At 42.3% G+C, this 15888-nt stretch overlaps 2 protein-coding genes across 10 annotated transcripts in view; one reads left to right on the plus strand and one right to left on the minus strand.

Annotated features, from left to right (window-relative positions):
* The window catches only part of gpr143 (G protein-coupled receptor 143), a 120813-nt gene extending 114259 nt beyond the window's left edge, over positions 1–6554 (plus strand). Inside the window, exon 9 of the mRNA XM_072477107.1 lies at positions 1605–6554. Within this exon, the coding sequence (XP_072333208.1) occupies positions 1605–1708 (104 nt within the window). The 3' untranslated portion in view covers positions 1709–6554. The remainder of the gene's footprint in view (positions 1–1604) is intronic.
* Positions 5703–15888, minus strand: part of LOC140391985 (F-box-like/WD repeat-containing protein TBL1X) — a 424525-nt gene continuing 414339 nt past the window's right edge. For all 9 annotated transcript variants that reach the window (XM_072477106.1, XM_072477097.1, XM_072477098.1 and 6 more), the window contains 3 exons: positions 14240–14405; positions 13739–13840; positions 5703–7215 (listed from right to left, as the gene is read on the minus strand). In XM_072477106.1, the coding sequence (XP_072333207.1) occupies positions 7189–7215; positions 13739–13840; positions 14240–14405 (295 nt within the window). In that variant the 3' untranslated portion in view covers positions 5703–7188. The remainder of the gene's footprint in view (positions 7216–13738; positions 13841–14239; positions 14406–15888) is intronic.

Genomic DNA, 15888 nt, shown 5'->3' on the forward strand with positions numbered 1-15888 from the left:
AAAAAAGTATTTGAACTCCAGGGGATAATTTTCATTAATTCTGCAAAATAGTAATTCAACATTGCGCTGGATGGACAATCTAATAAAGATTAAAAACAGGAATATATCCGTACTACTTTGTTCTCTTCTGTGCCCTATTCCAACGTGCGTGTATATTGTAACTACAGGCTGCTGCTAAAATGCAGATTTCGGAAAAAAAAGCCAAATTAAGGAACAATTATTGTGGCCAATCCAGCTACATCTTTGGGTTGTGGGGGTGAGACATGTGGAGAATGTGCAAGCTCCACACTGACAGTGACCCGGGGCCAGAATCGAACCCTGATCCTCGGCGCCGTGAGGCAGTAGTGCTAACCTCTGTGCCACCCAAAATGCAGACATCTTGATAACTAATCAGATTCTCTTAAACAACAACAGAAAAACATGTGGTTGTGGTCCCCTTTAAGCTTTAAGGGTATTTTCAGAAAAGGAATTTGAGAAGAGGAGGGTAGTGGTTGGAGTGTTCAAAATTATTGAAGGGTTTGAGAGAGTAAATAGTGAAAAAGTGATTTCCATTATTCAGTGAAGGATGGCACAGTGGTTAGAAGTGTTGCCTCTCAACGCCAGGGATCTGGGTTCAATCCCAGCCTTGGGTGACTGTGGATTTTGCCCATTCTTCCTGTGTCTGCTTGGATTTCCTCCTGTTGCTTAGGTTTCCTCCCAAAGTTGTGCAGGTTATGTGAATTAGCCACTGATGGGGTTGCGGGGGAGTGGGCCTGGGTGAAGGTGCTCATTTTGAGGGTTGGTGCACTCTATCAGCCGAATGGCCTCCTCTTGCACCATAAGGATTCTATTCATTAATTCCAAGTAGTAAACATGTGATATAAAGATAATACCAGAAGCAAAAATCATTATTATACTGTGGTCTTATCAGAAAGGGTGATTGAAACAAATTCAATAAACTCTTTAGAGGGAAAAGGATAAACATGAGTGTGACAGAAAAATATAAAGGTAGGGAAAGAGAAGGCATTGAAAATTGAAGATGTTTGATGGTCTGTACTGTAAACTGGCCCAAAGGTTCTACAATGTACTTGAATGGTTAACAGAATTTAATTCGAGAGATCTGAATAACCCAATACATCAACAGACCAGGGATAACATGGAACACAACAGTGCTTTCAAGTGGTCTCTGTATAGCTCAGGAGATGAATACACTCGTTCAAATATAAGCAGATTGGAGTGAGAGGCAGCTCCAAGCATTTACCTTCCAATTTTGAACCACGTGTTCTACCCCTTGAATCAATGTCTTCAAAGAGTTTTAATTAGCAGGAATACCTTCATTAACACGAACCTAAGAAACTCTTTCACATGCATCATGTTATTCACTGTAACCCCATAGCAGCTAAAGTGCAATATACTGTGTAAATAAATAAATGTATTTTATGAAGTGTTAGCTTTATTTCGAAAACATGGCTGTTAGCTGCAGTTAAACAAAAATAATAAAAGTCATAAGAAGTCATTTGCCACCAGAAAAGATTTTTAAATGTTTCCATAAAACAATTCTATATCAGAAGCCATAATCAATTTAATGGCACTACAAAGGCACTTTCCTCATTTTCTTTTGCTAGGTTCTGAGACCAGTACATTTGAAATGAACATACCAAGTGAACTGCACGACGCCAATAGCAATGACGCTGATGGTGACTCATTGGAAAACACTGAAAGGGAATAATGTTGGTGAGATGAGTAAACTCAATACAAGCCTTAAAACCACGCTTCACAAATTATTTTATTGAAAATATTTGGGTTGAACGGAAGTTCCACTTCAATTGAACATAACTAAGAAATTGGAAGAAGTACATGGAAAATTCACAGGAGTCCTGAGTTGGTTTGAGGCAGTATATCGGCGTGTTATGCCTATACATACAAAGAGAAAACTAACAAGAATTCCACACACTACAGTGATTGCATTCCCAACTATGTTAAATTTGAAGTTTTTTAACAGGGTAATTGCCCCTGTTTCTTTGTGATGAAGATCCGCTAGAGGTGCAGAATACAGAGGATGTATTTTCGGAGAAGCAGAATGCAGATATATGCATTATGATGCCAGAATAGGGAAATCCTGAGTTTATTTTTGACCAAATAAAGAATTCAATTTCCATATGCTATATGACCTAATTGGAAAGTAATCCCAAAGTAATAATCCTGTCAAGTAATTTGTATGATATCGTTAGCTATAACACCAGACCAGAGTGGTTTATGAGTGTTCTGAATCCAAAGAAAGAAATTCAAGTATCGGTCAACATTTCAAATTCATTCTCATTGAGATGTGGTCAGGTTTGTTTGACCTAGGGGGTATTCTGACGATGTTTGAGACTGAAACTAATGTCAAATGATTGGACATAAAGATAAATTGATTTATATTCCAATATGATGATAGAAGAACTCACTTTTTATACACATAGAAGAAAATAATTTCAATGAAATTTTAGGTTGACTCCCTATTCTGCAACTACTTTATAAATTATAATGTTGCCATGAATTTTACTACAAATTAGTTACAGCAAACTAATAGGAACAGTGATACTTTCATACTTATGTATAGGAAATTCTTCGGAAATGATAACGTTTTAGGCAGTCTGTGGCACATTCACTTACTGTGCACCTTAAGTTTAATTTGCCGGTTTCGTAACCATGTCACTTTACACTGGAGGTGACAAACAATATAATGTAAATTTAGGTTTGATGCCATGAAAAGCTCGGAACCCCAAGGCAATTAGTTACACAACAGTGAAAACAACTTACACAAAACACTTTCCATCAATTACAATCTTGAAAGCATGCATACCATGTGTGGATTTGTTGATTGCACATTAACCATTAATAACAAAACATCCAGCAACAAAGAAAAATAATTCTACTGGTATCTGGATATTTCCAACAGTACAAAAACAATGAATGAGTTAGACATTTAGAAACACTTCTCTTCTATTTACTTGCACCCAGTTTTGATACTCTTTGCTATCCTATTTTTGTATGTAACTGTGCTAACCACTGTTTATCATTGTTACAGTGAATGCTTTAAAGCACATTGTATGCAATTACTGTTCTGCAGTGTCCCAATAGTCTTGTTTTAGTGATGTACACTAGAGCAGATCCACCATTTTTATTTGTGAGCCTCATATGTTCTTTTAAGTCAAGGCATCACAATAAATTTTAGTCCACAAATAAAGTAAACAATCAATTTTTTCCCCCTCAGGACTGTATCTTAGTGCAACAGCATTCTCTGGAATGTCCATAAATATACCAATGTTTTTGTTTCTTGTGTTGCAACCTTTTCCAATCACCAAAATACTAAAAATCATATTGTAATACCTCAAAAATAACACTATTTCAGTGCAATCCATGGCACATTTAATCTACTGTATGCCTGAAGTTTAATTTCTGAATTTCACAACTGTGCCATTTTGCAATGAAGAGGTGACAGATGGTATTATGTTAAGTTTACATTAAATGCCACAGAAAGTTACTAACAACAAGGCTTTTAGTAATGCAATAAAAACGACACAATTTTTCATGATACACAATACTGTCTGCAGGTCATTGTTTTTGCTGGATTTTAACAGGCTGAATGCTGTCCTTTTTGTTAAAAGTGCCTGCACTGGTGGAGAGTATCACTTCACTGATGGACATATTCTGAAATTGTAGGGTATGTCACCCATGATTTTCTGACCAGGAAAATCCATGGATAGAAAACCATGGGTAGTAAGTCTATAATTTTTTGATAGGTGCAGCTTGTGGGAGAGGGTCCTCACTTGTCATTTGGAAAATTGGCCCTATAACTATGTGGAATGTAGTGAACAGTGCAAGGAAGTACAGTAAATGTTTACATCTGCAGGACCAGTAGAAGTTGTATGTATGCAAGTTCAATAAAGACATTTGGGTGTTAGTGCAAAGACTGATTAATGTATACGTACACTATGCTTAACTTTCTGTTTCAATAGAATCATAGAATTTACAGTGCAGAAGGTCATTCGGCCTATCGTGTCTGCACCGGCCCTTGGAAAGAGCACCCTACACAAGCCCACACCTCCACCCTATCCCCGCAACCCTGTAACCCCACCCAACCTTTTTGGGCACTAAGGGCAATTTAGCATGGCCAATCCACCTAACCTGCACATCTTTGGGCTGTGGGAGGAAACCGGAGCACCCGGAGGAAACCCACGCAGACACGGGGAGACTGTGCAAACTTCACACGTACAGTGACCCAAGCCGGGAATCGATCCTGGGACCCTGGTGATGTCAGATTTGCACCTTCTTGCATAGCCCACGAAATTGATCTCAATGAAAATCAGGCAGGATATATAACAAGTGACAGACATTTTACACCTCAGCTGGAACTGAAAATTACCTACCATGATCAGCAAATTCAATCAATGATGCACATGTAGAAGTACCTTAAATGTCACAAATATGTAAGCACAGTGAACAGTTTTGTGTAAATACAAGTACAATGAATGGTCTGCAATAATGAATGTTTGCATCCACAATTAACATGTGTTCATGGAAATATGCTAAATGATGGCCATGTGAAAGTACAATAAATTATGTATCAGTATCATTCGATTTGCACACAATGAAACACCCATTCAGTTCTCTGCAAGCCACTATCATTTATTCATACCTACATTGTTTTATGTACCCAAGTCATTAGTATCTTTATTATTTACATGCCATTACACTTGCAAGCTTACATATGCCATTTGTTGTGTTCACATCAGCAATTTGCATGTGTTTTTTCATTATTCTCCCAAGTTTTCTTCAAATCCTGAAGGCACTGACTCAGGCTGGAATATAGATGGAAGCCACCCTCTAGTATTCCTCCAAAATGGCAATTCTTGATGCACAAGTATGGGGAGATGGCAGCTTAGTGATAATGTCATGAACTAGTAATCCAAAAGCTCTGGGGACATAGATTCAAATTCAACCATGGCAGCTGGTGGAATTTAAATTCAGTTAACAAAATCTGGATTAATGGAACTAGTCTCAGTAACTATCATCATTTGTCGTAAAAGCCCATCTGGTTCAATAATATCCCGTTAGGGAAGGAAATCATTAGCCGATCTGGCCTACTTCCAGACCCACAGCAATGGGTCGACCCTGAATTGCCCTCTTAAATGGCTGAACAAGCCGTTCAGTTCAAAGGCAACTAAGGAGGGGCAACAAACGCCAGTGATCTCCATCTCCCATGGAAGAATAAAGAAAATAAGAAGTGCGGAAAAGTAAAGAATAAACAAAAAGTAAAGAATAAACAAAAAGTGTGGAAAAGTGGCAAGTGAGTGTCACAGTCAAGTCCAATCCCGTTTTCATCAGTGTTGACATATGCATATTTTTCATCAAGGCTCATTAGTTAACACATCAGATGTGGAATTCCCACCTCTCTAGCCAGGGCATACCAAAACCAACTGCAGCATCTCTAGTGCCCTGCCAGCTGAGTGAATCTGGGTCCTTCCTGGTCCATCCGACTCAGTAGCAAACCGGTGGGCAACACTCATCAATCAAGCAATTAGGGAAGCTCAATATTTGGAATTCATGCTTCAGAAATCCCGTCGTTAATAATTGAGGTTGCCAACAGGGACCTGTTAGCAAAACTACAGCCACGTGTAAATATGCAAAGTAAATCTCGTCATTTAAAAATAAGGGGAAATAAAAATCACAGAATCATATTTTCTAATATCAAAATATAGCAATTTATTCAAGACATTGAATATGATTTGATGATTTGTTTTCTTTAATGAGCACATGAGCTACATCACACATTCTGGATTAGAAGAAACAGAAAAGGTCACGTGATCTCCTCTGACCTAAACTCCTGAGAGGCTGCAAGGAGAAGGAACAAAGTCTGGCTGACAGTCTGACACAGACAATAAAAGCAACAAAAGCCAGAACACAGATTTTAAACAAATGAACTCTCTGCGTATGACAAGGAACATATTCAAAAAACCCAGAGAACAAAACAAAGCAGACCCTTACATTAGACAAAGTGCACCTCACCTGGCTCTAAACAGCTTTGTTAGCAAATAGTTTTCTTTTTTTTTAAAAAAGGACCTAAAGCATGGCATGAGATTAAAGAATTTAAGCTCTTGTACAGTGTTAAGATGTCTCATTTCTCGCATTTCTTTTAAAACGAAGTGTCTGCTAGGTTTGTGGTTTGCCGTTCTGGCTTTTAAGGTCTGGTGTGTGATTAAAGGTAAAAATTACAAATATTTCTTTCGTTATTTTTTTTTTCAAAAATACACTGGGGATCTTCCCGTGAGTCTTTCCCTGTATGAAGCTGGTGACAAGTTCACCTTCTCAAATGTAAAGCACTTTTTATACGCAGTTCTCTGTAGAAGTGCCTTTCCCAAAGATCACGACCTGAAGCACAGTAATGTAAGCAAGTCTATCAGCAGTTCAGAAAAGCTAAAGTTTTAAAACCCCACAGATTCCTCCCTGCAGCTTCTAGAAACAAAATCATTCACATCCAACCCTGGTAAAAGCTTCTTTTAGGAACCTACATAATACTCCAGCGTCCCTAAAACTTTTTTTTAAAAACAAAAACAAAAAAATCCAGAAAATATAAAGTGTTGCTATTACAAAGTTGCAGATTATTTCGCTGTGACTGCACACAATGTTATTCTTCATTTTTAGCAGCACTGTAGTGTCCAAACCAGAATGAGGCAAGTACATGAAGGAAGGAAAATCTACATTATTTCCTTTTTTTTGTTGGTCTGTTTGTGGTTTTTTTTCCCCCACGTTTGTTTTTTTTTTGGTACATCACAGCATCTGCAGTTTGGCACAATGCTCTCAGTCACGAACATCAATTGCCATCATCTGTCCTGTTGAAAACCCCAAAACATTGACTGACGCAGTTTCCTTGTGAGACATTCCAAGGCTGAAGAGTTCAACTGGCAAAAATGCCAGCGCACGATTGGGTTTCCATTTGGGGGACTTGGGGGGAGGGGTGGAGGATGGTTTGCAGTCAATAAAATCATATTTTTTGGAGGGGGTGGGGGAATTAGAATTAAATGGACAGGGAGAGCTGGTTTTAACCATTTCACTTTAAAAGTCAGGTTCTTGTAGTTCTGGAGCTGACACACGGTGAAGGAGCGTGTTTGCCACCCACACATTCACTGCCGGTCTAATCTTACATCCTGTCATCCTGCTATTTTGCTATTTCCGTAGATCAAGCACACAGACCTGTGAAAAGCAAAAGAAAAACAAGTTAACAATTGCCAGCAACGAAAGAGAGCATTGATTTTTAAAATATGCAAAGAAAAATAAGGCATGCTGGAAATCTGAAATAAGTACAGGGAATTTAAGCAGTCTCTTAATATTTGAAAGGGACACAGTAGCAGCAGTGTGTACCTTCTACAGGAAGCACTGCAGAAACTCACTAAGAGTCCTGAGACAGCACCTTCCAAACCCATGACTGCGACCATGTAAAAGGACAAGGGCATGGGAACTCCACCACCTGGAGGTTCCCCACCAAGCCACTCACCACTCTGACTTACATAGAAACATACGTAGAAAATAGAACAGGAGGTCATTCAGCCCTTCGAACTTGCTCTGCCATTCATTATGATCATGGCTAATCATCAAGCTCACTACCTTGGTCCTGCCTTCCCCCCTATCCACCTATGGGCTTAGGTGGGGTGCTCTTTCTAAGAGCTGGTGCAGAATCGATGGGCCAAATGGCCTCCTTCTGCACTGTAAATTCTATTCTATTCAATTCTATGATCCATTAATCCCATTAGCCCCAAGAGCTATATCTAATTCCTTCTTGAAATTACACAACATTTTGGCCTCAACTACTTGGTGTGGTAGTGAATTCCACAGATTCACCACTCTCTGGGTGAGAAATGCCTCCTCCCTCACTCCAGTCCTAAAAGGTTTACCCCTTATCCTGAAACTATGACCCCTGGTTCTGGACTCCTCCACCATTGTAAACATTTTTTCTGAATCTACCCCGTCTAATCCTGTTAGAATAAGTTTCTCTGAGATCCCCTCTCACTCTTCTAAACTCCAATGAATATAATCCTAACCGACTTAGTCTCTCCTTGTAGTCCCGCCATCCCAAGAAACAGCCTGGCAAATGTTCGCTGCACTCCCTCCATAGCAAGAATATCCTTCCGCAGATAAAGAGACCAAAACTGCACACAATATTCCAGGTGTGGCCTCACCAATAACCTGCCTTCGCATTTTTGCTACCAAAGTGGATAACGTTGCATTCATCTAAATTATACTGCATCTGCCATTCATTTGCCCACTCACTCAACTTGTCCAAATCACACCGAAGGATCTCTGTCTCCTCCTCACAGCTCACCCTCCCACCCACTTGGTGTCATCTGCAAATTTGGAAATATTTTATTTTGCTCCCTCATCTATATCATTAATATATATTGTGAATAGCTGGGGTCCTAGCACCAATCCTTGCGGTACCCCACTAGTCACTGCCTGTCAATTTGAAAAAGACCCATTAATTCTAACTCTTAGTTTCCTGTCTGCCTATCAGTTTTCTATCTATCTCAATGCGTTTTAATTTTACACGGGACTTTCTCAAAAGCCTTCTGAAAGTCCAAATATACCACATCCACAGGCTCCCCCTTGTCAACTCTAAAAATTCCAGTAGATTTGTAAAGCTTAAGTTCCCCTTCATAAACCCTGCCACTGTTTTCTTTTTAAAAAAATTTGATTTATTATTGACATGTATTAGTATACAGTGAAAAGTATTGTTTCTTGCATGCTATACAGACAACGCATACCGTACATAGAGAAAGAAGGAGAAACTGCAGAATGTAATTTTACAGTCATAGTTAGGGTGCAGAGAAAAGATCAACTTAATACGAGGTAGGTCCATTAAAGGTCTAAGTGCTCAACTGTAAAATCTTTGATAATGGATTCTAGAATTTCCTCACTACTTGGACCATATGGTGTAGGCACACCACTGTGTGGTTAGGGATGGAGTTCCAGGATTCTGACCCAGCGACAGTGAAGGAATGGTGATATATTTCCAAGTATATATTAATGATTTGGATGAGGGAACTAAATTTATTGTCTCCAAATTTGCAAATGATACAAAGTTGGGTGGGAGGGTGAGCTGTGAGGAGGTTGCAGAGATGCTTCAGCGGGATTTGGGTAGGCTGATTGGCTGGGCATATGCATGGTTAGATGCAGTATAATGGGGATAAATGTGACGTTATCCACTAAGGTAGCATAAGTAGGAAGGCAGATTATTACTTGAATGAGTGTAAATTGAAAGAGGCGGATATTCAGTGACACCTTGATGTCCTCGTGCATCAGTCGCTGAAAGTAAGTGCGCAGGTACAGCAGGCAGCAAAGAAGGCAAAAGGTTTGTTAGCCTTCGCGGCGAGAGGTTTTGAGTATAGGAATAGGGATGTTTTACTCCAATTGTATAGAAAGTTGGTGAGACCACACCAGGATGATCCCTACTGGCAGTCCACTGAGGCCGGTTAGAGATTCTCGGCCGCAAATTGAAGCTGAATTTGGGACTGTGTCTCTCTGGACAAAACTCAACCTAATGGTTCTGTATGAAATAGGTCCAGATGCTCTGAAATTGCTTTCTGGTTAGAATGGGCTCCAGCCCAAAAGGTAGCTGAAAATACTTGCTCCTGTGCAGAATACAAAAATTTAAAACAGGTGTAAAGGATGCTCTCCTGCGCGCCTGCTGCTTTTCTGTGCAAACTTGACCTGATGGTAGTTTATGTTGGCCGAAAGAGAACTGTGCTTAATTTGATAATTACTGATATCCCTCTCCCTAATGAACAATTCTTTGCTTTAATTGAACAAAATTAATTTCCTGTATCAGTGCTCAGTCATACCACCCTATTCAATTCTTAAAAGTGTAACAAGCAAAATAATAACTATACCTTTCAGTGCTGACCAACTTTGAGAGGATTTGGGTTTAACAGAGCTCCAGGGCGACATTCCCCGACCCCCCGCCGGGTCGGAGAATCGCCAGGGGCTGGTGTGAATCCCGCCCCTGCCGGTTGCCGAAGTCTCCGGCACCGGATATTCGGCGGGGGCGGGAATCGCGCCGCGCCGGTTGGCGGGCCCCCCCGCTCGATTCTCCGGCCCGGATGGGCCGAAGTCCCGCCGATAAATTGCCTGTCCCGCCGGCGTAAATTAAATCACCTACCTTACCGGCGGGACAAGGCGGCGCGGGCGGGCTCCGGGGTCCTGGGGGGGGGGGCGATCTGGCCCCGGGGGGTGCCCCCACGGTGGCCTGGCCCGCGATCGGGGCCCACCGATCCGCGGGCGGGCCTGTGCCATGGGGGCACTCTTCCCCTTCCGCCTCCGCCACGGTCTCCACCATGGCGGAGGCGGAAGAGACTCCCTCCACTGCGCATGCGTGGGAAACTGTCAGCGGCCGCTGACGCTCTTGCGCATGCGCCGCCCGGAGATGTCATTTCCGCGCCAGCTGGCGGGGCAACAAAGGCCGTTTCCGCCAGCTGGCGGGGCTAAAATTCCTCCGGCGTCGGCCTAGCCCCTCAATGTTGGGGCTCGGCCCCTAAAGATGCGGAGCATTCCGCACCTTTGGGGCGGCGCGATGTCCGTCTGATTGGCGCCGTTTTGGGCGACAGTCGGCGGACATCGCGCCGTTTCCGGAGAATTTCGCCCCAGATTCATCCCTGTTATATAGAACAATTTAAACAAAAAATAAATTTAGAGTAACCAATTTATTTTTTCCAATTAAGGGACAGTTTAGCGTGGCCAATCCACCTACCCTGCACATCTTTGGGTTGTGGGGGTGATGCCCATGCAGACACGGGGAGAATGTGCAAACTCCACTGGGCTGACTAATCATCAATGTATTGAATCATTGGTAGTGTGCTCAAATGAGAGACTAGACAATCTAAGGAGTAGTTTTCTCTAATGCAGGAGCACACAGTGATTCTTAGTCCATTTATTTGAATCGGCCTTGCCAGATAAAAGTAAACACCATATCCAATTGGCCCGTGACCAAAGCTGAGGTCTAAAGGGTTGTACTTTGAGCATACGTAATGATAGCTTATTAGTTTGTTACGTGGCTTGTACAGCACAGTTTATTTGATAGTCCACTGACCCCTTTACTGGGATAAGAGCAGCTACAAGGTTATGCCCTGAAACATGACAGTAAAGCCTGGCTTGCATGGAAGTGCCTGATCTCCTATTAAGAGTTGTGTTACAGCTTTCTAAAAGGTTTTATAAATTTACAGTGGAACAAATATAAACGTGGCTTCAGTTCTCCTAAATGAAGCACCCAGACTCCAGTTTCTACCGTCTCATAAACCAGGATTTTCCGGCCCTGCCACAGCATGTCACCACCCCTGCCCGTGGGATGCGGTGGTGCTGTTTACTTCAGTGGGACTCTAATATCCCGTCCTGGACGGGGGGAGGGGTTGGAAATTCTTGCCAAGGAGACACATCAAATCCTCAAAGGAGATTTCCTCCAATCTTTCCTGTTGGTAGAAGTTATTCCTATTCTCAGCATTTGCCGATTTTAATTGTGGGACGCTGTCATTTTTCTAAATCACGACTGCACTGAAATCTTAATTTCAATTGTGCTACCGTGCCTCCCAATTTTAGGCATGGTATTGATATATAAATATTTTTAAAACAGCATTGTACAGAGACGACGGCTTTGGAGAGCCACTGAGTTAATGCTGGAGGGGGAAAAAAAGATTCAGAGGATGAGCAATTGAGCAGAATTAGATAGTCAAGAGATCAGTTTGGAGGGATTAATTGTGATGGTAACTTGTGTCAGCTTTGGAGTTGTCACTGATAATGCATTAAAGTATTCAAGAATTCATTCAGATTACTACTGCTAACACAATGCTACTTCCTTCATTATTCTCAGTATATGGTGTTATAACTAAATAGGAATTATCCACGTCAATTATTAAATTTCAGGTACCAATGAGCAGAATGCATGCTTTTCTAATTGGTACTAGGCAAGGACAGCTTAGCCTTATTGAGGCTGCTGCAGGAACTCAAATGCCAATGTTGTTCAAAAGTGATTTGTGTCAGGTCAGGGGGAGCATGACAAATCTTCCCACCTTTTGCCAGTCCTTAGATGCCTACCCCTCCTAAGTTCTCCTTAAGCTCCAATTTCTGGCTTGGCTTTGAGCTTGAGCTGCTCCCCACCTCCATTCGGCTCGTGTACACTGATTTGTTATTTGCAGGTCGTCAATCAGGGGCAACTGAGGCCCAACGATCAAAATGGCTCAGATCTCTTATGAAGCACATCGGACAGCTGGATAGACACCAACCAATGATAAAGAAAATCAGCCTCCTCATCTTAAAGATTTGAGTTGCAAAGAAAGATTGGAGAAGCCTGGTCTGTTTAACCTCAAAGTAATATCGGACAGGTAGTCTTATGGATGTAGACAAGACTGTAAACATGGCAAAGATAAATCAGGAAATTTGCTTTCAATTAAATCATTGATTAGGACATTCTGTCCCAGGGTCAAATTAAAAACATTAGACCGGATATGAAGAACTCTGGGCGGGATTCTCCATTGTCCAATGCCTATATCGTAATCGGCGATCGGGCGGAGAAACCCTGTTTGCGACCAAAGCAGGCGCCTGTTTTCAGATGTTCCGCCCCATCCAAAACGGCGTCACTGAGGAGTACGCCGCACGCCATTGGGATGGCCTCAGAATGTTACCTAAAGGCCCTCCGCCGATGGGCCGAGTTCCCGACAGCGCGGAACACGTGTGCTCTCAGTTTTTATAAACCCGCCATGGCGGCTGCGGACTGTCCAGCGCAGCCACAGTCAGGTAGGGGAGCTGTGCTGCTGGCCGGGGGGTGCTTCGGCGAGGGCTGGGGGACTGGTGGGGCGGTGGCCCGGGTGTGTCCAGGGGGGCGCTATCTGGCAGGTTAGGTTCCCGCGCGGCCGGCGCTATGTTGTACAGCGCGAACGGTGCAGGTCATTGCCATGCGCATGCGCAGCCACAGATCCGGCAATTCTCCAGGCGTCTATATCGGGAAGGCTGTGGCGTTTTATGCGGCACAGCTGCTAGCCCCCCACTAGTCGGAGCATCGGTGCGGGGGCTTCACTGATTTTTTTTGTCGTACAATAAACATTTCCTCCAGACTAGCCTCAAAATCAGAGAATCCAGCCCCATGTCTCTACACAGAAAAGAGATAAATACATGAAGATGGGCTTCTGAATAGAGAAGCTATGGTGATAACACTGGAATTGTTTAAATAAATTTATATGCTGAACTGTATTGCAGGGTAGGGGGAGGGTTGGGGGTAGAACTTGTGTTTTCTTAAACATATATTTTCTGCTTAACACAGAAACAGACAGTACAGCCTCGAAATGAGCAGTATTCCTAATCTATCGTGCTCAACCTGTTTCTTTATCCCTTTGTCCACCTTTGCTTGAACTTTGCTATTTACTCCTAAAAGTTAACAGTCTCTGGTTCAATAACTAATAGACTGGATAGTGATCTTAAAATGAGTTGGATTGCATTCCACAACGATAGTTATTTTGCAATAATGTGTTTTTGTTGGATATCTTTTTTTTTAAAAGTAATTTTATAAGAGGCAATGTGCTATTGAAGGAGCCTTGCACACGTTTCAAGTGTCTGTTTTGGATAACCTGTGTAAAAGATTCACTGACATGACAGACACATAGAGCAAAAGCCTTTCAATCACTTGTAGATAGTGAGTGGGTGGAAACTAGAATCCAAGCTGAACAGTATAAATACTTACAGAGCCATCTGATGCACTTGCTCCCACTTTGTCCCCTGATGCATTCCAGCAGACTTCAAAAATCCCCCCTGTCCCTCTGTAGCTGTGCACTAGAGCGCCCGTCTATGAAAACAAACACATTGATTTGTTGGAATACAGAGAAAGCATGTTTTTGAAACTAATGTACTTGGTGATTGCTGACATTTTAAAATGTCAATGAAAGTCTGACAAGTGCGCGTTAAACTTAAATTGTGACCCTGATCACAGTTTTCCTTTTCACTGGAGTCACAATTGTCTTCATCAAATGAATTTATTTAAAAGTGAGGTGACACAGTCCATTTATATTTCAGAAACAACTGACTTCCCTTAATCGCCAGTGTTTACATGGAGGGAGTCTTTGCAACATCGAGGCCAAATTCACACTTTCTTTCTCTCCAAAAACACAAGTATTATTCGAAAACAACTGAATGATTTCTCAAATCTGACTGTGGTCAAACTTGCAAATGGCATTGTCTCTCTTACCTGAGTGTTCCATATGTGGACACATTTGTCAAACGACCCACTGGCTAGATATTTTCCATCAGGGCTGAAAGCTACACTATAGACAGGTTCTTGGTGCATGGTTAAAGTGTGAAGGCAAACTCCTCTTTCCACATCCCATAGGCGAACAGTAGAATCAAATGAAGCACTGAAAAATAAAAGATAAAAGTAATTTCAAGTGGATGGCGAACTACCTAACTACCGCACATGGCTTTCAATGTGAGAAGAAAATGTGCCATTGAACTGCACAGGCAAGAAAATCTCCTTGTTATTGTGGTTTGTTCAGAGGTGCTAGATTGTCAACAATCTAGAGGAGTCTGGGAGGTGAAGAGGAAGTGGGAGGAAGAGCTGGGAGGAGAGTTGGAAGTCGGGTTATGGGAGAAGGCCCTGAGGAGAGTCAATGCATCCTCATCGTGTGCCAGGCTTAGCCTGATCCAGTTCAAGGTGGTCCACAGGTGGTCATATAACTGTGGCCCGGATGAGTAGGTTTTTTGAGGAGGTGGAGGACAGGTGTGGGGGAAGTCCTACGAATCATGTACATATGTTTTGCGCATGTCCGAGGCTGAGGGGATTTTGGCAGGGATTTTCAGAAGTCATGTCGGAAGGGAGGGGGATTCCGAGCCCAGAGACGGCAATATTTGGAGTGTCGGAAGATCCGGGAGCCCGGGGGAGGGGAGTGAGGCCAACGTTTTGGCCTTTGTCTCCCTGGTGGCCCGGAGACGGATTTTGCTGGAATGGAGGGACTCGGAGCCTCCAAAGTTGGGGGTTTGGGTCAGTGACATGGCAGGGTTTCTTAGGCTAGAGAAAATTAAGTTCGCCTTAAGGGATTCGTTACATGGCTTCGCTCAGAGATGACAGCCGTTCATCGACTTCTTCAAGGAAAATTAACCGTCAGCAGGGGTGGGGGGGAGGCACAGAAGTGACGATTAAGGGCAGGGATTCTAATGTATTGGTAGTTAGGGTTTAGGGCTGGGGGGAGTTGGGTTTGTTGGATCTCTCTGTTTTTAAAAGTTTAAAATGTCAAAATTATAAATGCCTCAATAAAATATTTTCTGAAAAAAGCAATCTAGAGGAGTTGCGAACCTGGGCTAGAGAAAAGAAAAATGAGTTCGGTCTTCCATTCTGATTACTGCCTAAAGTGAATGTCTGGTGAGCTGAGATGACTGCACAGACCGTCAACACTTGCTATTCTGACTCACACATATTCAGTAAAGCCACTTGGGTGAAGGACTAGAGAACTGTCGGCCCACTTGGAAACTATGCTGCGTAAAAAGTAAAAAGCCTGCGCCTCGGTTAGGAGATTATTTTGGTCATTGAATAAATGGAGTTTTGATAATGGCTGGGTAGTTTTAAAAAAGATCTGTGGCAGCTGATTAGGACTTTCAAGGTATGTTTATTGTGTAAGCCTTCAATAGTCGCTCAGTGGTGGGTGAACACACTGCCATTTCTCTATAGATTTGAGATCACATCCAGTCCAAATTACAGGACAGAAACCATTCTATATGAAATGTACTTTGGTTCCACAATCCAGTTCTTAATTCACACATTATTCATTTAGCTGGGATTTTCCAGCTCTGCATGGCGAGACCCGCTACGGGAGATATGGTGGTCCAGCCAATAGTCCATTGACT

Source organism: Scyliorhinus torazame, chromosome 15 (genome assembly GCF_047496885.1).
Source record: "Scyliorhinus torazame isolate Kashiwa2021f chromosome 15, sScyTor2.1, whole genome shotgun sequence".
Lineage (NCBI taxonomy): Eukaryota > Metazoa > Chordata > Chondrichthyes > Carcharhiniformes > Scyliorhinidae > Scyliorhinus > Scyliorhinus torazame.